We start from the raw sequence: 21,524 nt of genomic DNA on the forward strand, positions 1-21,524 counted from the left end.
TCTTGAAAAATTAAGCCAATGCGGAAGTGCAAATTCCTGCAGTTCGTCAAGTGTCTGCTTAAGGCTGCAGAAACACGGGATGTCTCATACATATGACTGGCAAAAAAGCAGTTTTTACAGCCTAAATGGACATGTTTACAGCTTGGTACAAAAGACTGGAATAGGTCTGATTAGTGATTGTCAACACTGGCAAACACTGTCAGGGGGTGAATTTTTTTTAAACGGCTGCGTTTTCATTTGAAAAATAATACGTTATCCATAGTTAGGAGTGCAGCTGACATAATTGATAAGCGTTATGGAAAAGTTTGTCAAGAGACTTAAAACCCGCCTCAGCTCCGGCTCTAAGCATGTTGTTAGGTTGACTGAAAGTTAGGCTGAGACAGGATTTCCAGCATGGCGGCAGCTGTCGATGAGCCTCCAGAACCCCGTGCTGTAACAGATGGCTAACGACACTCAGGCTTCGTCCATTAACATTTATAGTCTATGGGTGCGACATGGCGCAAAGATGTTAAGTTACTGTTGTAATGTCCCCACTGTCTAGGGGAACTATATACACACTGTAATAAGTAACCCCCTCTCTTCCCACTCCCAAGAAAGCCAGCAGCACCAGTCAAATTCAGAGTTCAAGCAGCTGTTTATTTGAATACAGAGCTGGGCAGTGCCTAAAACATCAAGCAAAAGTTATTTAAGAAAATGGTCCCCAACCAAAACACAAGTTTAAACAATTGACACATCACAGGAAAATCAAAAAAGGCTAGTCATTCCTACACTGCTGAACAAGTGTTCAATGATCTATTTTTCAAAAGTTATATACAAAATAACACTCAAAATATCGATCACACACAATCTAAAAAACTCAGGCCTCCATAACTTTCAAAGATCTAAAGACTGTAGATCTCAGAGCTAAATGCTGGTATTAGTAAAAGTGTGAGGTGAAGGAAGGAGAGCAGGCTGCAACAGCTGAGATTTATGGTCCGTTCCTTTTACTTCAGAACTCGGATCTGGGAATGACCACACAGCCCAATTAACCGCGTTCCAGTTGCGAGTCTGCAACAAGTCGGACAAGAAACATGGACTCCTCCTTGAGTACCTTTGTTTTGTTAGCTAATACCAGGCAATAACAACACACTACCTGATAGTTTAGTAACATGACAACATGTCCACAGATACAACTTGCACGACACTATAGGTGTGATCGATTTAATTACATGTCCCTGTTTACGTGTCAGACCAGCAACTCTGAATTTCTGAGTTCTGAGATCTAATGGAATACAACATTAAAAGTTGTCATGTCAGGTGTAATCCAGGAATACTCGTTGAACTGACCAATCAGACGCAGCACCTGCACCAGCATCTGATTGACAGACACACACACACACACACACACACACACACACACACACACACACACACACACAGACACATTTTCCCAAATACACACCCACACACTGTAAGGGAGGAGAAAGAACTGAACATACTGTACCACAATAAAAAAACATGACCCAGGGTCATAACACTGTAACATACAATTAGAGAGAAACTGAAAATCATTGTACTAAATAAATTGTATGTCACACTATTTGTATTATTTTGATTTGTATTATAGTATTACTGTTTTACAATAGACATTCATGGTAAAACATTTGAAAGATCCCTGTTGTCTGAAAAGCCAAATAACCGGTAAATACAGTAAATAGTTTATGGCCTGCCACAGGTAGCCAAAGATGAAGCGTCATGATTTATGTCTTTACTCTGGAGTACACACATTCAGCTAGTGTGTCGTCCACATGTCTTCTTGATCTGCTGGCCTGGTTTACCCTTAAAGCAGCATAATGAAGATTATCTTCATTTATGTGACCCTATATAGAAAAAAAAATCACAATAATTAACCAACAAAAAACTAAAAGTTAAAAACTTCAAAGTCATTCTTCTGAGCTAAAGAGCAACAACAACAATACAAATCATGAACTGAATTTATAAAGCATATTTCTAAATCCATATTAAGAAGTGCATTACATCAATGAGTTGAGATAAGGCAGATCAAAATTAAAAACAAGAATAGAAGTAGCAATAAAAAGACAAAAATGATAAATAATATCATACGCGGCGATGCACTTCAAGTGATCCAATAAACACAAAAATACCAGACATGAGCACACAGATCAAAGGAGTTAGATCAGACAAATTTAAAAAGTGGGTTTTAGAGTTTTATAAAACAATGAACATTTCAGTTGATTTAATGGGAGGGGAGAGTGCATTATGAGAAAAGTCTATCCTCTACGTCTAATGCCCGCTCCACTTTTCAGAAAATGTGTGCTCAAACAGGCCATGGAGATTTCCCCTTTGTGACATCAAAAAGGGCAGTAACCCCTCCCCCAGGTGGGTGACAACTAAAATGCACAGAGTGAAATGTTTGGTTTTTTAAAACTGTGAGAGGACAAATACAATGAAGAATGTTTTTTGAGAAAAGTTCAAGGCCAAAAATAAGATGCTCAGTTTGGTCTGAAGTAAGTTGAGGAAAATGATGGGACATTCAGTTCTTGATAAATGCCCAGCAGTTTTCTAGTTGCTGTAGACGGTGAACTGCGGGTCATTAGCGTAAAAGTGATAACTGTGAAGAGTAAGTCAAGAATAAGGTCTAAATTTTCATTAATACCAGTTGCTTGCAATTGCCAAGAGAAAGGTTTTTTTTATTTACATTTCAACATCTTCTCCAAATGATAAATAACATCATTCCTCTTAAGACTTAAATCTGGCAGTCTTACAGAAAGTTCAACATTATTCTGGACATTTCTACTTTCTACTCAATATTTTGACCATTAGGGAGCACTGATGGAGTAAATACAAAACCAAATCCCTGTCGTATTTTCTAATATTAAGATATGTTTGAAATGTAATTTATAATGGATTTGGTATAAATACCTGTGTATTCGTAGCAGAAGAAGCAGAAGTTCCTGAAAAATAATAAAAAGCATTTTATTCAATTTTTTTAAGTTTCTATGATCCAATGTTCAATCAATACACACAGAAACAAAAAGTACTAATTACCTCCAGAGTGAAAGCTGATTTTCCTCCTAATACTGAACAGTATCACAATGAGGGAAAAACTAAGGATGGTGGTTAATGTCAAAGCTCCACTCAAGAAATACACCAAGATATGAGAGTAGTCCTCTTCTGCAAAGAGAGAGACAAGAGGAGACTTTGCAGATCAGCTTTTTAGAGTCTTTGCTGGATGGTAATTATGACTATTTATCAGAAGGCAATAGTTTCAGCAGGAAAGTTCCTTACTTTCAATGTCCAGGTGGGTCCCGTTTCCGAAGAGAATGCGTCCACATGAGGCAACAGCGCAGTAGTAAGTCCCAGCATGAGAGCTATTGACACTCTTCAATGGTAAGTTGTAGACACAGGTGTTTGTTTCTGTGTTGGGGCTCCTCACACACTGATCATTGCTGCCGACATGGGTGTAAATGAGTCCTGGATGAGATTCTTCAGAGTTTCTGAACCAGTGAACACTGTGTTCTCCATCACAGGTCCCAGTGTGGACTGCACAGTTCAGAGTCACAGAGCTTCCAAGCTGGATGGTCTCAGATTCTGACTGATAAACCGTAGCCGGGATATTCAAACCTGAACTCTTAACGCTGACTAAAGTACCCACTGCAAATTTATAAGTTATTGAAAAGCTAACCGCGCAGAAGTAAGTAGCTGTGTCTGAAATGTGTAAATCTGTGATATTCAAGTGATTTCCACCATTTACGGCTTCCAGTGTAAAGCGTGGGTTGTTCTTCCACTCATCATGAAATGCAATGTTCTTAATGGACCAATAGAAGGTAGACATCAGTCTTGGTTTCTGTCCGAGAGGTTGCTTATACCAGAAAAAACGTTGTACCGTTTTATCTTCATAGATACATTTCAAAGTTATGTTGTCTCCGACATTTGCTGATATAAATTCTCTCTCTTGATGAAAATATGAGGATTGATCAGTCAACTGAGCTGAAGAGAGAAAAAGTAAAGATGCAAAGAATGTAAATAGATTGTTTAAGTCTGTACTGTAGTAATGTACTGTTGTACTATCTACAATATCAGAGAAGCACAATTTGAGGAAATGTCAGGTAGAGTGACCCCACACTAAAAGAAAAAAAACACAACTCACCACTTTTGTCCAAGATGAGAAATGTGAAATAGAAAAGTAACTTTGGAGCTGTCATCGTGCTCAAAATGCAGTGCTGAATGAGAAGACTCTTGATCTCTTCTCGACACCTCATAGAGAAGACTGCTTTTGATTGGTCAACCTGTAGTGACACCTCATGTCCTATTATGGAAACAAGTGAAGATGTTCACCGCCAGCAACAGCCACATCAAACTGATCTCAGCAGCTCAGTTTGGTGTTCATTTTAAACACCTCCAACCTTTTTGTTATTTGACCTAATTATGTCTCCATTATTTCTCCCTGTTATGACATTTGATGTATTTTAACATTGTAATAACATGGTGTTCATCCAAAATGGGTTGTATCATAACTGTGCCCGTTTTAAGTTACAAGATGTTATTCAGCTATGCTGTGTGTTATTATATCTCACTGATGCAAGTGTCACTAGATGGTATTGGTGGGAGATCTTTCATTGAGAAATGGGCTCCTATTTCATACATGGCACAAGTCTAGGTTTCAAACTGAGCAGCACCACCAGAGGTCCTCGTTTATGCTAATGTGTGAATTTAGCAGGGTGATGATACCATTCACAATGGGTAGAGTTTCTTTCCTGTAGTAACGTGAGCATTATAAAATAATGCTAAACCTAACTAGGTCAATCACATGATAGCCGACTACCACAAAGGGGAGCTGTTGTTTAAGTTATTAGTTTTGTAAAGGTATATGTTATCCTATTTGCTGCTATGTATTTGAATGTTACTTGATAATACCCTTGATTGCAGCATGGTTCCGTCTCGGCCACATTCTGGAAACAAACTCCTGCTGTTCTAGATAAAGAGTAAATACCTTGACATAAAGTTTTTGACTGGTTCCTTTTATAGTAGAAGTTATCACATATTTTTGGCAACAAGGTGAACTGGTTTCCTAAGTCCTGGCGCCCTGTTTTGTTTTGTTTTTAGCTGGAGCTATGTCACAGTGTGCTAGTAAGCTAGGTGACTACATGAGCAGCGGGGACCAGGAGGAGCCGAGCAGGGACAAGAGGCAGAGTGCGCTGTTAGCTGCAGTGAAGCTGCTTGGGGAAGAAGAGACTCGTGTGGAGGGACACAAGGACTGGACCTAGCATGAAGAGAGGTTGGGACACTTTTTCTCTGCTAATGGAATTACAGAGGAGGCTAAGAAGTGCTCTATTCTTCCGAGTGGGTATGGGGCGAAGACTTACAAGCTGATAAGCAACTTGGCCACACCGCGAAAACTAGAGGAAATTCCACATGATGAACTGGTCCAGCTTGTGGGGAACCACAACAATCCAAAGCCTTCTGTGATCGTCCAAAGGTTTAAGTTTCACATTCATTTCAGGAAGCCAGGTCAGTCTGTGGCAAATTTTATGGCTGAGCTTCGGCAGCTCTCCGAACACTGTGAAGTCGGGAAACCAATGGGAAAGCCTCCAACCACCCTTCCATCCATCCATCCATTTTCTCCCGCCTTACTGAGGTCGGGTCACGGTGGCCGCAGGGGCAGTAAGTTAAACCAGACATCCCTCTGTCCAGCAATGTTTTCCAGCTCCTCCTGGGGGATTCCAAGGCGTTCCAAGGCTAGGCAGGATATATAATCTTGCCAGCCAACTCTGGGTCTACCCTGGGGTCTCCTTCCAGTTGGGCGTGCCCGGAAGACCTCCAAAGGGAGGCGTCCAGGAGGCATCCTCATCAAATGCCCAAACCACCTCAACTTGCTCCTTTCGATGCGAAGGAGCAGCAGATCTACTCCGAGCTCCCCTGAATGTCTGAGCTCCTCACTATATCTCTAAGGCTGAACCCAGCCACCCTCCGGAGGAAAATCACTTTGGCTGCTTTTATCCGCAATCTCATTCTTTGGGTCACTACCCATAGTTCATGACCATTGGGGAGGGTTGGGACAAAGATCGACCAGAAAACTGAATGCTTTGCCTTTAGGCTTAGCACCCTCTTACCTAATCCAGCACAAATCCTGTATTACTACTGATGCACATTGCCACTGAGGAGCTTTCTAACTGCCTGAGTAACCTCTGCCAAGGTTAGTGGTTAGTCTTCGCCAGGATCTTCAAACTCTGCCTCCTCTTCAGAGGACATGTTGCCTGGGTTTAGGAGTTCCTCAAAATATTCCTTCCACTGCCAAACAATGTCTGTCTGATGGGAAAGCCTGCATTACTGTAATTTCATTACTATTTGTGGTAACAAGTAGTGAATCTAGTTACTTTTAAAATGTAATAACGCTGTTAAAATTTAAACTGAACGAGACTGATTAAATGACCCATAATGCTGGCTCTCTCGAGGCAGGGTTCAGTATAAGTAGAGCTCAATAACCAGTCCAGGTCAGTACACAGGTAAGCATAAAGAGTAGCAAACTAATCCAAAATCGGCAGGCAAAAGACAAAAACTAAGCTGCTAAGCTAAACAAAGCTAAATCAACAGAAGAGCAAATCTGAAGTTTCAGTTGAAGCTAGGTGATGGAATTCACACCTCAAGTCCACTGAGGATTGGGGTAACTCGCGCTTGTCAGACAACTGGCTACACAACAATTATTTAGGTCACACTCTCCATTGTACAAATGTCTAAATTGTTGTCTCAAACAACAAAAAGCAAAAAAATAAAGTTATTAAACTAACCAACTCATCAACAGCAAACAACACAAACTAAAACACAACTTGATGTTTGCTTTGCTTGAAATGAGAAGTACATTTTCACAAGAAATACATTTCTTTAGAAGAATTACTTCAGGATTAAAATCTGGATTATTGTGCATAAACACTTCAATAAAGCTGGTTAATTGAGAACCTCACATGGGGCACCAATTATCTTAGGGTTTGGCAGAGCTAATATGCGGGCAATAATTATGTTGGGTTTTTTATCAGTCAAATTTGGTTAGTAAGTTAATATTAATAATTATTGTGAATTGATTATTGATTTAAATTAACAATATTATTAAAATTAGTTCTTTAAAATGGGGCACTTCCTTGAAATCAGGGAACATTAACAAAATATCACAAAATCAGTCTCAAATTAAATAGTTAAATACCAATATTATTAATATTTAATAAGTATCTGTATTTGAAAAAATGGAAAGCGTAGATCCAAACACAAACCCTCACAACCAGCTTATATCACAATGAGCATACACCAGTAATCACAGACAACTGCTCTTTGAAATATAACAAGCAACATTAACTGCAATCAATAAAACTTAATCAAACAAATGTCTATTATAAACTAAGCTACAGCAACAAAGTATTTACAAACAAACAGAGTAGCACACGTGTTTATGCGTGTGTGTGTGTGTGTGTGGGAGAGAGAGTGAGAGAGTTGGGGGAGGCAGAGTGAGAAAGAAAAAGCATCATGTGGTGATGTCACATGGGCACAAATGGGTGGACAGAGAACAAAGGGAGCCGTGTGGCTTGGCCTTTGAAGCAGCTTGAGCTCTCTGAGTTAAACACAAGGAAGCCAGTAGCTGGATTTCATTCAACGGCATGTACACTGGTTTTCCTGATAGTGAAAGCAGTTCAGCAGTTAACTGAAAGTAGGCTAGCACAGCAGTGAATAAAACACATAAAGGCGAATACGGCGGATCGACTACAATGAAACAAATGCAGCAGCTTACAAAAGATAATAAACAGCAAGTGACGTTTCATCAACAATAATGGACAATTATCAGTTAGAATAGAAACACATCCTAAAGCTATTTCTGCGCAGACAAAAGCCTCTTACTTGGGATCATTTTTGGTGATTGTTGCGAGGTTGGTCTGATGTTCAATCTGTTGAATGTTGATTAAATGATTCAGGCAGGTTTTTCCATGGTAGATGAAGAGGGGACAGCAGGAGACAGACCTTCGACAAGAGCAATGTTTTATTGTCTTCCTTGTTGCAGAAAGAGATTTATGTTTTCTTCTTCATCTACCTGTGGGGCTGTCTGCAGTACTCCTCTCCGGTTGTGTTCAATGACGTCGAAGTAAACGAAAGAAAGAAAAGTCCTGGTGCTCGACCAGCCAAATGCTGAATGCGCAAAACTCTTAAAATTGTTCCTTGGAAGTGTAAGTCCTCTTTTGTTGGAAGCATGTGAGAGAGATAGAGAGCACCTACGGAGAAACCTCAGTTCTTTTGAGGTTAAACTGTAAAGCTGAATTGGGCTACAGGCCCGAGTCCTATGCCGGCACATGGCTGGTCCCAACACTTATTACTTTATTTAAGATTAAGGTTTATTGAAATTGAATTGGCAGGCGAGACTACGCTAATAAATAGATTTAAGCATTTCTTGGAATGGTATATGAAATAATAGAAGAAAAGTGATATCTAAGTTTTACTTCTACCAACTCCTTTCTAGACACAGTCACTTTTTTATTTTAAAAAATTTATTTTATTTTTAATATCTTATTTTATTTTTTTGTTTTGAAACAGTGTTAATACCTCTATCCTTTCAAAAAAGACTCACTATACTGCATTTTACTCTCAACTGTGGTACGAACAAGAGGCCCTCTCCGGTCTTGAAAAATTAAGCCAATGCGGAAGTGCAAATTCCTGCAGTTCGTCAAGTGTCTGCTTAAGGCTGCAGAAACACGGGATGTCTCATACATATGACTGGCAAAAAAGCAGTTTTTACAGCCTAAATGGACATGTTTACAGCTTGGTACAAAAGACTGGAATAGGTCTGATTAGTGATTGTCAACACTGGCAAACACTGTCAGGGGGTGAATTTTTTTTAAACGGCTGCGTTTTCATTTGAAAAATAATACGTTATCCATAGTTAGGAGTGCAGCTGACATAATTGATAAGCGTTATGGAAAAGTTTGTCAAGAGACTTAAAACCCGCCTCAGCTCCGGCTCTAAGCATGTTGTTAGGTTGACTGAAAGTTAGGCTGAGACAGGATTTCCAGCATGGCGGCAGCTGTCGATGAGCCTCCAGAACCCCATGCTGTAACAGATGGCTAACGACACTCAGGCTTCGTCCATTAACATTTATAGTCTATGGGTGCGACATGGCGCAAAGATGTTAAGTTACTGTTGTAATGTCCCCACTGTCTAGGGGAACTATATACACACTGTAATAAGTAACCCCCTCTCTTCCTACTCCCAAGAAAGCCAGCAGCACCAGTCAAATTCAGAGTTCAAGCAGCTGTTTATTTGAATACAGAGCTGGGCAGTGCCTAAAACATCAAGCAAAAGTTATTTAATAAAATCCCCAATGGCCCCCAACCAAAACACAAGTTTAAACAATTTACACATCACAGCAAAATCAAAAAAGGCTAGTCATTCCTACACTGCTGATCAAGTGTTCAATGATCTGTTTTTCAAAAGTTATATACAAATTATCACTAAAATTATCAATCACACACAATCTAAAAAACTCAGGCCTCCATAACTTTCAATGATCTAAAGACTGGAGATCTCAGAGCTAAATGCTGGTATTAGTAAAAGTGTGATGTGAAGGAAGGAGAGCAGGCTGCAACAGCTGAGATTTATGGTCCGTTCCTTTTACTTCAGAACTCGGATCTGGGAATGACCACACAGCCCAATTAACCACGTTCCAGTTGCGAGTATAGTATTACTGTTTTACAATAGAAATTCATGGTAAAACATTTGAAAGATCCCTGTTGTCTGAAAAGCCAAATAACCGATTACACAGTCAATAGTTTATGGCCTGCCACAGGTAGCCAAAGATGAAGCGTCATGATTTCTTTACTCCGGAGTACACACATTCAGCTAGTGTGTTGTCCACATGTCTTCTTGATCTGCTGGCCTGGTTTACCCTTAAAGCAGCGTAATGAAGATTATCTTCATTTATGTAACCCTATACAGAAAAATAAATCACAATAATTAACCAACAAAAAACTAAAAGTTAAAAACTTCTATTGCCTGCTCCACTTTTCAGAAAATGTGTACTCAAACAGGCTGTGGAGATTTCCCCTTCGTGACATCACATAGGGCAGTAACCTACACTCCTACAGCTAGGTGTTTGTTCTGCCCTCTGAGTTGGCATTGTCACTGTAAACAATAGGGCATGGAGTCAGAAATCCTGAGCCACATCTCCTTCCAGAGGGGAGTGATCAGACACAGCTCATTTGCATTTAAAACTACAGACACAGAAAACAGCCTGTTCTGAGCAGGGCTGAAATAGAGGGGTTCATTGGCATAATCAAATACAGGATCAGAGTGGATTTAGAACAAGGAACTTCAGACCTGATTTGAGGAGCGCTAAGATTTTTTAAACCTTTTGGAAAGGAGTATAATATGTGAACTTTAAAGTATTTGAGATAAAACAGCAGCCACCTTTTGTATTGAATTTTATTTAAGAAATAACAACATGGATGACAAAGGTGGTCGCTCCGTGATGTATGGGGTTAGTGTGACAATCGGATTTTTAGCTCAGGGTCAACTAAAATGCACAGAGTAAAATGTTGGGTTTTTCAAACTGTGAGAGGACAAATACAATTGAGAATGTTATTTGAGAAAAGTTCAAGGCCAAAAATAAGATGCTCAGTTTGGTCTGAAGTAAGCTGAGGAAAATGATGGGACATTTAGTTCTTGATAGCTGCCCTGCTGTTTTCTAGAGAGATTGAGTTGCTGTAGACGATCGGGTTAACAGAGACGTACAACTGAGGGTCATTAGCGTAAAAGTGATAACTGTGAAGAGTAAGTCAAGAATAAGGTCTAACTTTTCATGAACACCAGTTGCTTTCAATTGCAGAAGAGAAAGGTTTTTTTTCATTTACATTTCAACATCTTCTCCAAATGATAAATAACATGACTTAAATCTGGCAGTCATACCGAAAGTTCAACGTTATTCTGGACATTTCTACTTTCTACTCAATATTTTGACTATTAGGGAGCACTGATGGAGTAAATACAAAACCAAAATCCCTCTAATTTTTTCTTATATTAAGATATGTTTGAAATGTAATTTATAATAAATTTGATGTAAATACCTGTGTATTCGTAGCAGAAGAAGCAGAAGTTCCTGAAAAATAATAAAAAGCATTTCATTCAATTTTTTTAAGTTTTTAAGATCCAATGTTCAATCAATATACACAGAAAAAAAAGTACTAATTACCTCCAGAGTGAAAGCTGCTTTTCCTCCTAATACTGAACAGTATCACAGTGAGTGAAAAACTAAGGATGGTGGTTAATGTCAAAGCTCCACTCAAGAAATACACCAAGATATGAGAGTAGTCCTCTTCTGCAAAGAGAGAGACAAGAGGAGACTTTGCAGATCAGCTTTTTAGAGTCTTTGCTGGACAAGGTATATTCAAATAGCAATTATAACTATTTATCAGAAAGTTTCAGCAGGAAAGTTCCTTACTTTCAATGTCCAGGTGGGTCCCGTTTCCGAAGAGAATGCGTCCACATGAGGCAACAGCGCAGTAGTAAGTCCCAGCATGAGAGCTATTGACACTCTTCAATGGTAAGTTGTAGACACAGGTGTTTGTTTCTGTGTTGGGGCTCCTCACACACTGATTATTGCTGCCACCATGGGTGTAAATGAGTCCTGGATGAGATTCTTCAGAGTTTCTGAACCAGTAAACACTGTGTTCTCCATCACAGGTCCCAGTGTGGACTGTACAGTTCAGAGTCACAGAGCTTCCAAGCTGGATGGTCTCAGATTCTGACTGATAAACCGTAGCCGGGATATTCAAACCTGAACTCTTAACGCTGACTAAAGTACCTACTGCAAATTTACAAGTTACTGAAAAGCTAACTGCACAGAAGTAAGTAGCTGTGTCTGAAATGTGTAAATCTGTGATATTCAAGTGATTTCCACCATTTACGGCTTCCAGTGTAAAGCGTGGATTGTTCTTCCACTCATCATGAAATGCAATGTTCTTAATGGACCCATAGAAGGTAGACATCAGTCTTGGTTTCTGTCCGAGAGGTTGCTTATACCAGAAAAAACGTTGTACCGTTTTATCTTCATAGATACATTTCAAAGTTATGTTGTCTCCGACATTTGCTGATATAAGTTCTCTCTCTTGATGAAAAGATGAGGATTGATCAGTCATCTGAGCTGAAGTGACAAGAGAGAAAAAGTAAAGATGCAAAGAATGTAAATAGATTGTTTAAGTCTAATGTACTATCTGCAATATCAGAGAAGCACAATTGGAGGAAATATCAGGTAGATTGACCCCACACTAAAAGAAAAAAAACACAACTCACCACTTTTGTCCAAGATGAGAAATGTGAAATAGAAAAGTAACTTTGGAGCTGTCATCGTGCTCAAATTGTAGTGCTGAATGAGAAGACTCTTGATCTCTTCTCGACACCTCATAGAGAAGACTGCTTTTGATTGGTCAACCTGTAGTGACACCTCATGTCCTATTATGGAAACAAGTGAAGATGTTCACCGCCAGCAACAGCCACATCAAACTGATCTCAGCAGCTCAGTTTGGTGTTCATTTTAAAAACTTTCAACCTTTTTTTTACTTGACCAAATTCTTTCCTAATACTTTCTGTTATGACATTTTATGTATTTAAACTTTGTAAAATGTTGTATTCGCCAGAAGATGGGTTGTATCATAGCTGTGTCAGTAAGTAACAAGATAATTTGTATGTTTTTCAGCAATGCTGTGTGTAATTACATCTCACTGATGCAAGTGTCACAAGAGGGTATTGGTGGGAGAGATTTTAATCCAGGAACAAGTCTAGGTTGCAAACTGACCTGCGCCACCAGAGGTCCTTGTTCATGCTAGGGTGTGAAATTAGTAGGGTGATGATGCCATTCACAATGGGTAGAGTTTCTCTCCTTCATAATATTTTCTGCTTGTTTCATATATTATGTTTTCGACTATTGCATTCATATTGTGGAATTGTAACCCAGTAGAAAATGGGTTTTGTAATGTTGGTTTTAGTCAATGATATTGTTTATTTGCTGCGTAATCTCTTTATCCAAGGAAAATTCCCCTTTCTAAAAGAAAAATTAACTTAAATTCACTCCTAAATTTGATTTTTATCCTCAGGTTATGGCCGCAGTGACAAGCCTGCTGCAAACAAGTTGATGGTTTTCCACTAATATTCATGGTCTTGGTCTTCTCTCGGCCTCGCCATGTCTAGGTCTTGGTCTTGTCTCTGTCTGGATCCCTAGATGTCTCGGTCTTGCCTTGGTCTCGGAGCACTGGTCTCTAGTATATCTCGGTCTAGGTCAGTGTGGTCTTGACTACAAGACTATGGTAGTGTCTTTCAGATCCCGCTCACATTGGCCAGGTCAGTAAATGCCTGCTCCTGACTGTCTATGGGAATTTAAGTTCCACTCATTACCGGGAGAGGTCTGGGAATGCAGTGTCAGATTATTATTTTAAACATGTATTTAATTAAGTTACAGTTGAAGTACAAAGAACAACAACAACAACTTTGCTTTTTCAATTATTGTATTTAGCCTACCTAAAATAACAATACCAGTGTTACTGACTGTTTTTCTTTTCTTCCTAATTTCATTTTTTTTCATTTATTTTTCCTGAATTCTGTGTTTCATTGGATCAGATCACTGATTTGGAACATTTTATTAGATCAGGTCAAGAATTTGGAAAATTATGAAAAAATATTTTTGCTCTCCTTTACTTTTTTTTTTACAGTATAAGGTAATAGTGCCCAGACCCCCACCACTACCCTCTGTAACTTCCCCTTCATATATGAAAAGGTCATTTAGCGTGCACTAGCATATATTTTTACTGTTTGGATATAAAGCATTGCTGTTTAACAGTCTGTGTGCAGAAGTTCACAGACTACAGCCGGCTTGGGGATGACGTCACTATCGTTAAGTTGCTGATCGTTGATAAATGCAGACACAGTGCGAGTCCAAGTCATGTGACTCGAGTCCTTTTTTAACTATGTGTAGTAAGGCCATTCATTTTTTCTCGTACTAAATTTAAGGAAACTGCAGAATTATGAAGCTACACGATGATGAACCTTTAAATGAACAAAATAGTGGATCTTAAGCTTGTAAAGGTAAGTCTCAAAAGACAGAAAGTCAACAAGCTATTGGGGCTGTGTGGACAATATTTATTATAAAAGTATTCATGGAATAGGAAGGTCTGAAAAGAGAACTACAGCATCTAAAGTCAAGTCAAGTTTATTTAAATAGCACATTTCAGCAACAAGGCAATTCACACAAGTGCTTGACACAAGACATCAAAAGCCTCATGACTAAGAGAATGAGAAACGTAAAAATGTAATATTTTAAAATCACAAAAAAACTGTCACATCACTGATTAAAAAAAAATATGAAAAGATGTTTGAATAAAAGATCCAAAAGACATAAAGAAATGACAATAAAGTACAAAAAAAATAAATAGCCTCATATGAAATGTAAAGATGGTATCTGCTCTGAAGTCCCCGACTACAGAGTCCTATCTTCTGGACTGACATGGATTGACCTGCCGATCTGGCCTATTCGAAATGTTTACCAATCCAAAAAGATACTATTAAGATGACCACTATGTCTAAAAGGCTCATTTATAAGATCATTACTAATCACTTTGTCTACTGTTTTATACCCGAGTACACACATTCATCCTCAGTGTTTCGTGGTCTTCTGGATCTGTTGACCCTGTGTCATTAATTTATTTTAATTTTAAAAGTGGGCAGCTTCCGACTAATATACAGGTAGGAAATAAGTGCGGAGAGAGACTAAAGCTTAGTCACAGACATGCACCATTATAACTATAAGTGGAGCCACATCACCCACTGCGTGTGACACGATATGATTGAAAATATGCCCCAGTTCATTGTGTATAACAATCAGTCACTTTGCTACGTACAGCATCCTGGGATACATGGCGACACAGTCCCGACTGGCGGCACTAATTTATCCCCCAAAAGGTTTATGTTTGGGGCTTTTAGCTTTTGTCTAGACAGGAAAGTGGATATAGTAGGACTTTGGGAGAGACATTGGGGGAATGACATGTGGAAAAAGGTCGGCATTGAACCAGGGGTGAATACTTAAAGGTCTGTATAGCCTCTGCACATGGGGAGCAACCTAACCGCTAGACAATCAGCGCCCCCGGCAACACTTAACAACTTTACCCCCTCATTAGGGTCATGACCATACAATTAAAGAAAACAGTGGTCAACAGTTGAGTGAATAAGCCTAGTTTGATAGATGCTAGTTTGATTCTAAAGGCTCTTCAATTTAAGACAACATGTGACCATCAAAGGTGGGAAGCGCAACGCTTGGCAAATTGGTTGAGTGCTGAGGGTCCTTACTTCCAAACTATCAATGTTCAATCAATCAACTAGCAGGATTGCAAACTCCACATGGTGAAAACAGATGGTACTAGAAAGAACTACTCAGCTGCACAGAAACAGTAAGTTGTGGACTTCGCTGCGCACAAGTTTTTTTCCCTCTGGAAGACCCCCCAAAACAGACCGTGTCTTATATACTACCAGATCGACTTATATCCTCGATTCATGTAACTTGTTTTCAAAATGTTTAAATTGGCAGAAAAGTTAATCTAATCACAAAGTACCTGTTCATCTGTTGTGGAGGGAGCTGAAATTCTTGTACCAGATTCTAGAAAAGAATGAAAAGATTCCTTTACTATCAAACTGTATCATGTGAGTAAACACTGTCAAGAAGAAAGAAACGTGGTGACAGTACCTTTACACTTGCAGTTGTTTCTCTTTTAGATCACGCACTTAATGACGGCCAACAATAAAATCAAGATGATGGTAAAAGTCAAAGCTCCACTCAAGGTATACACTAGGTCAAGTTGATGCTCCTTAGCTGTATAAAGTCGGGGATGAGAGTTTTAATTAGAAGAATTATACTTTAAAATAAAAAGACAACCACCTGCTAAAATAGTAACGCACCTGTGATGATCACCTTGGTCCCGTTTCCAAACAGAATGTGTCCACATGAAGCGACAGCACAGTAGTAAGTCCCAGCATGAGAGTGATCGACGCTCTTTATTGGTAAGTTGTAGTCACAGCTTTGTTGGTTGGGTTTCCTCGGACATGAACTATTCCTGTCTCCTTGGGTGTAAATGAGTCCTGAGTGAGATTCTTCAGAGTTTCTGAACCAGTAAACATTGTGTTCTCCATCACAGGTGCCAGTGTGGACCGTACAGCTCAGGGTCACAGCATCTCCAGGCTTGGTGGTCTCAGATGCTGACTGATTGATCAACAATTGAAAGTTCAAACCTGAGCCTTTTACACTTAGAGTGGTGCCCTCTATAAATTCAATCTTATATGAACGGCTATGTGCACAGTAGTAAGTAGCTGTGTCTGTAATGCGCACGTCTGTGATCCTTAAGTGATTACGACCATTTGTATTATCCAGTGTGAAGCGTGAATTATTCTGGAATTCACCGTGAAAGTTTACATTTGTTTCATCTTTGTAGGACATAGAGATGAGCTCTGGTTTCTGTCCCAGAGTTTGCTTGTACCAGTAATACTTTGATGCAAATCCATCTTCACAGAAACAACTCAAAGTGACCTCCTCACCAACATTAGCTGATATGAGTCCACTCTCTTGGCGCACTTTGATCAACGATTTTGGATCCGATGTCTGAGCTAAAATGAAAAAAACAAAATGCTGAAAGGATTTCACTCTGTCAAAATGTTCTTAATCTGCACATAAAACAACTTAAGTAAATGCCCAGAAAAGTAAAAAAAAAAAAAAAAAAGTAAAAGTAAAGACAGAATTCTAAAACATAACTCACCCATCTCCACCAAGAACAGACATTCGAGGAAGAACGCAATCATGAGGGGTGTCATGGTGTTCAAACTACTGTGTCGAATGAAACACAACTTAGTGGTCTCTTCCCTTTTAAGAGGGAGGACACAATTTGATTGGCCAGTGAGAAGTGACACAATACATTTCTGCAGAATGTTCTTCTTTGAAATACAGCAGGGAAACAAATAAAATTGGGATCTTATTTTGCCAAGGGTATTTAAAAATATTGGATTTAAAGCGAACAAACAATGACATTATTGCTCAGTTATTTGCATGTCTTTGTGCCAAATCTATTATAAAAATTGTGTCATCGCTAGACCTCCATTGAGGAAGAGACTGAATGAAATGTATTTGATGTAATTAAAAAGGATAAGTAAAGAAATACAAAGAACAAAGATTATAAGATTTTCTGCAATTTTCAAGAACAAATTGACGCTGTAGGCAAGAGTGAGGATGTGAGGTTTCTTATTTGTGGCATAGTCTTGCAACATCTTTTTGATGTTAACTTGGTCTTCAGCTGAAGAAGCATGACAGAAAACCACAAAGTGTTTTCCACCTAAAGAGGAAGAAACTAAAAGCATAGCAAAGGTGAAGACTGTTTTTTCACTTTTAATCTATTTTTTATAGACACCCTCTGTAAATGTGATCCCTGTTTTCTTTGTTTCACTGTGATATTTTAAATTAGTATTTTCAGCTTCAGACATGCTGCAGTGACCTTTTGGGTGTTTTATTGGTCTTCATCTCAAGAGACAGAAAAACCACAAAGCTATTTCCACTAAAAGAGGCAGAAACTAAAGACAAAGAAAAAGGGTAGACTGTTAGGTCTATGAGATCTAAAAGTAGCTAAGATAAAGGACATGCTACATTGGTACCATTAGTACCAATAGTGCCAATAGACAATAAAGGGCCTTTCAGATAGGATGCAGTATTGCTCCGTGCAAGAGCGTATTGCCTAGCCTTTATCTTCAGACAAAACCTTACAAAGCAATGCATTGCTGTGAATCTTCCCTTTAACAGGCATATAGTAACCTTCAACAGTACCAGAATCTGGGTTAAATGCCATTACCGCAATGCACTTTGAAAAACTGAATAAATACAAATAAAACCATTCATTAATCCAGGTGCCATCTAGTTTGTTCTAACATGTTGAGTATAAGTTTAACCAGGAAGACTGTGCTTATTCTCTCACACATTCATTCATCTCTTCATTCAACTTAACCACTACCTCTACTACTTCCTCTGTCACCCTGCTCTGGTGATCATTATGGGCGTTTATTCTTTAAGTAACTAACCAACCAGATTCTGCCACAATCTCTCTCAACCAATCATCCTGCTGCAGTCAAAATTTTATTTTTGCATTTGCTGCGACTCCGCCCCAGTCCCCTCCATTCCAACTCAGCAGAGTTCAGATACTGTCTCAAAAAACCACTATTCTTCACTTCCTCTATTCCTCTTCACCAGCACCTCCACCAGTGTCTAGACTCCATCAGGGCTTTATCCTGTTGGCCTCATTACCCCTCTGAGTACATGAAGTCGTCATGATGATTATTTCCTTCAGCATCAAGTGTTGTTGGTTTACACAAAGAAGGTGGTTATAATATTTTCATGTTGATGCTGAGGTAGATGTGGAAGGAGTCTTTTCAAATCAGACTATTTAGCAAGAATCTGTCCTGTTTAACTAACTTATGTCCCCCAACGCAAGAGCCAAGGGGGGCTCTGAAATGTTATCTTATCCACAGCACTGCAGCTTGTTTATTGGAAATAGTTCTAGGTCTTCACTGCCAAGGCCACTTATTCAGGATCTGATGTCCTTCATGCCCAAAAACACAACAAATCAGCTTTTTAAAAAAGTGAAAAAAATTTAACTAATCTTACTGTATATCACTCATCAGTTAAAGTTGTCTTTGTAAGTTTCTCCTGCGTTGTGATGTGTATGATATGACACACTTTTCCAGTAAACATGGTCACATTAACAACTGACAAAAAACAAAGACAATACAATGCTAATAAAAAAGGAACAGTACCACTTACTTGCATTCATGGACATCACCGTGTAAGAACAGCTTTTTTTGTCAAGAATAAACGAGGAAATCTGGTGTCTTAATGGAATGGCTTTATTGTAAAATTAAAAAAAAAAAAAGTACAAAGATTTCAGTTTATTTTCTAATGAAAATAAAAACCCAAATTACTCCACAAAAACTTTCTTGGGCATAGAATTAATTGTTTAATTGATTATCCTCAACAGTATTTTCAGTATAGATGTTGTCAGGTTTCAGGCACTGAAAACACTTAAGTCTCATCAAAAAATTCACATGACTTAAAAGTTGCCTTTTTTTTTTTTTTTTTACAAATGACTCTCAATGTCCGAGACGTCTGTTCTTGCCTTTGCTCGTCTTTAACCTCCATCCAAAACACAGAATAACTAGATCAATGACCGAGATGTGATTGACTGTATAGAAGGTCAATTTTTCTACATGTGTCCTGGAGACAATAATGATATTTATATTATTATAACCAGAGACCACATGTTTCTCCAATTAGAAGGCATAAGTTAATCACCCAGTTTGGCAGCAATGAAATCTCTATATAAATCATGTAACTAAAACTCAGTTTAATTATGAAAGTAATTTGGAAAATGAATAAATACAGTCAAAAAATTAAAATGTATTTCAACTTGGTGCACATTGTTTTTATTTACAAACTAAAATCACTGTGATTATGGGTAAAATTGTTCACTGCTTTAAAGGTAAACACTTCAATTTTAGATAAGATAATTTATTTTTAAATATTTAAATATAGGCGTGAAAAGCACATTCCTAGCGCTTCACACCGGAGTACACGCAATCACCCGTTTCGATGTGTCTCTGTCTTCTCGACCGTTCAGGCTGACGAACACTTAAAGCAGCATAGTGGAGGTTGCCCTAGCAATGTAGAAATTTGAAAATGAAATCACTATATAGTCCTTTACAGAAATTATGAACATGTCAAGAATGTGAACAGACATTACATTTACCTCGTCGTCTCCAGTGGATGGAGCAGATAATCCTGGTTGAGACTCTGGATGTGAAACACAGAAAATGTTCCATTATTTTAAAGCTAAATTCTGTCAATAAAATAGGTGACAAAATAAAGAAAGTAACACTTACCTCTACATTGGCAGATGTTTCCCTTGATTTTCTTGTATATTGACAAAGCCAGCACAACAACCAGGATGATGGTGAATGTCAAAGCTCCGATCAAGAAATACACTAAGGCAAGAGAGTCCACGTTATCTGCAGAGAGACAGACATTGGAAACAGAGATTTCAGGTTTTCATTTTTCTAAGTTTGTGCATTTTTCCTGAAGACTTACAGATAACTAATCCTCAAATGACTCAAGCTGTTACCCACTTTCAAGGTCCAGCTTGGTCCCGTTTCCAAACAGAATGCGTCCACATGAAGCAACAGCGCAGTAGTAGGTCCCAGCATCAGAAAGATTCAGGTTCTTCATTGGCAAGTTGTAGACACAGCTGTCTGTTTTTGTATTCTTCTCACACTGATCATTACTGTCTCCGTGGGTGTAAATGATTTCCTGGTGAGACTCTTCAGAGTTTTTGAACCAGTAAACACTGTGTTCCCCGTCACAGGTCCCAGTGTGGACTGTACAGTTCAGAGTCACAGAGCCTCCTGGCTGGATGGTCTTAGATGCTGACTGATGGACTAAAGCTGGGACATTCCAACCTGAGTCCTTTACACTGACTATAGTGCCCTCCGTGAAATTTAATACAAATTTAAAGCTACTTGCACAGTAGTAAGTAGCTGAGTCTGAAACTTTCAAATTCAAAATTATCAAGTGATTTGTTTTGTTTTTAGTGTGGAGTGTGAAACGTGATTGGTCATTAAATCCATCCTGGAAAGTTATTCTTGTATCATACACGTAGAATGTAGAAATAAGCCTTGGTGTCTGACCCAGACTTTGTTTATACCAGTAAAGCCATGCTAAATCATCACCTTCATAAAAACATCGCAGAGTCACAGTTTTTCCAACTTCAGCTGAGACAAAACGTCTCTCTTGATGAATAGAGACGGATGATTCCTGATAAGTCAGCTGAGCTGAAGTCAGTTAAAAAGAAAACAGACACAAAATCAGTTCAATCTGACAGAACTCAGTGAAATTGTGTCAAGAAAAAGGCCAAAAATTTGCTAAAAACTGAAGTATAAAAAGTGCAGTCTTAGAAGAACTTACCCATTCCCCCAAAGAACAAATGAATCATAAAGCAGACAAACATTGTAGATGTCGACGTGTTGGAGTTCCTGTATTGAATGAAAAGACTCTCAGTACCTTCTCCACTCTTGAATTACAAGACTGCGTTTGATTGGTCAGCCTGGTGTGACATCATTTGCTCTACTCAGGAAACAAAATCACATGTTCACTGACACCTATACTTTGTAGTTTGGTTTGGGGAGAGTTTTATGAAGGAAATAACCGTTCTTTATCTTGGTAGGATATTTACAAATATTTATAGTCTGTTAACAGTAATGTTATACAATAGTGTTGTCATGATACAACATTTTTTATTCTGATAACAAGTTCATTGTCATGATACTCGTTACTGAAACTATACTTGAAACTGAAGCTTTACTGGTTTGATACTCGATACCTAATGAATCTATAATAGGATCTCCACATTAGGTTGGTAAAACTTGGAATT

The 21,524-nt window shown here is 38.6% G+C and overlaps 4 protein-coding genes across 6 annotated transcripts; all 4 read right to left on the minus strand.

Annotated features, from left to right (window-relative positions):
• Positions 1 to 615: 615 nt before the first annotated feature.
• LOC136177324 (uncharacterized) lies at positions 616 to 4,323 on the minus strand. The gene is made up of 5 exons (XM_065950096.1): positions 4,151 to 4,323; positions 3,289 to 3,990; positions 3,049 to 3,174; positions 2,923 to 2,954; positions 616 to 1,859 (listed from the first exon to the last, which is right to left on the minus strand). Exons 1-5 carry the CDS (start codon positions 4,260 to 4,262, stop codon positions 1,740 to 1,742), a joined length of 1,092 nt encoding a protein of 363 aa, XP_065806168.1. The 5' UTR covers positions 4,263 to 4,323; the 3' UTR covers positions 616 to 1,739.
• Positions 4,324 to 9,289: 4,966 nt separating this feature from the next.
• LOC109992833 (polymeric immunoglobulin receptor) lies at positions 9,290 to 12,456 on the minus strand. The gene is made up of 5 exons (XM_065951013.1): positions 12,322 to 12,456; positions 11,471 to 12,172; positions 11,222 to 11,347; positions 11,097 to 11,128; positions 9,290 to 9,961 (listed from the first exon to the last, which is right to left on the minus strand). Exons 1-5 carry the CDS (start codon positions 12,431 to 12,433, stop codon positions 9,839 to 9,841), a joined length of 1,095 nt encoding a protein of 364 aa, XP_065807085.1. The 5' UTR covers positions 12,434 to 12,456; the 3' UTR covers positions 9,290 to 9,838.
• Positions 12,457 to 15,884: 3,428 nt separating this feature from the next.
• Positions 15,885 to 16,880, minus strand: LOC136177553 (immunoglobulin kappa light chain-like). The gene is made up of 2 exons (XM_065951014.1): positions 16,821 to 16,880; positions 15,885 to 16,671 (listed from the first exon to the last, which is right to left on the minus strand). The coding sequence occupies exons 1-2, from the start codon at positions 16,873 to 16,875 to the stop codon at positions 15,953 to 15,955; spliced, it is 774 nt and encodes a 257-aa protein (XP_065807086.1). The 5' UTR covers positions 16,876 to 16,880; the 3' UTR covers positions 15,885 to 15,952.
• A 2,052-nt stretch (positions 16,881 to 18,932) lies between these two features.
• On the minus strand, positions 18,933 to 21,298 carry LOC109992826 (uncharacterized). 3 transcript variants are annotated; one of them, XM_029279639.2, is made up of 5 exons: positions 21,059 to 21,297; positions 20,224 to 20,925; positions 19,981 to 20,106; positions 19,842 to 19,891; positions 18,933 to 19,755 (listed from the first exon to the last, which is right to left on the minus strand). In XM_029279639.2, exons 1-5 carry the CDS (start codon positions 21,099 to 21,101, stop codon positions 19,651 to 19,653), a joined length of 1,026 nt encoding a protein of 341 aa, XP_029135472.2. In that variant the 5' UTR covers positions 21,102 to 21,297; the 3' UTR covers positions 18,933 to 19,650. The 3 variants fall into 3 exon arrangements, with proteins under 3 accessions (XP_029135472.2, XP_020501250.2, XP_065806997.1); XM_020645594.3 differs by having other exon boundaries at positions 19,848 to 19,891; positions 21,059 to 21,294; XM_065950925.1 differs by having other exon boundaries at positions 18,933 to 19,891; positions 21,059 to 21,298.
• Positions 21,299 to 21,524: the final 226 nt, after the last annotated feature.

The sequence above is a fragment of the Labrus bergylta genome, chromosome 22, assembly GCF_963930695.1.
Source record: "Labrus bergylta chromosome 22, fLabBer1.1, whole genome shotgun sequence".
NCBI classification, from domain to species: Eukaryota; Metazoa; Chordata; class Actinopteri; order Labriformes; family Labridae; genus Labrus; species Labrus bergylta.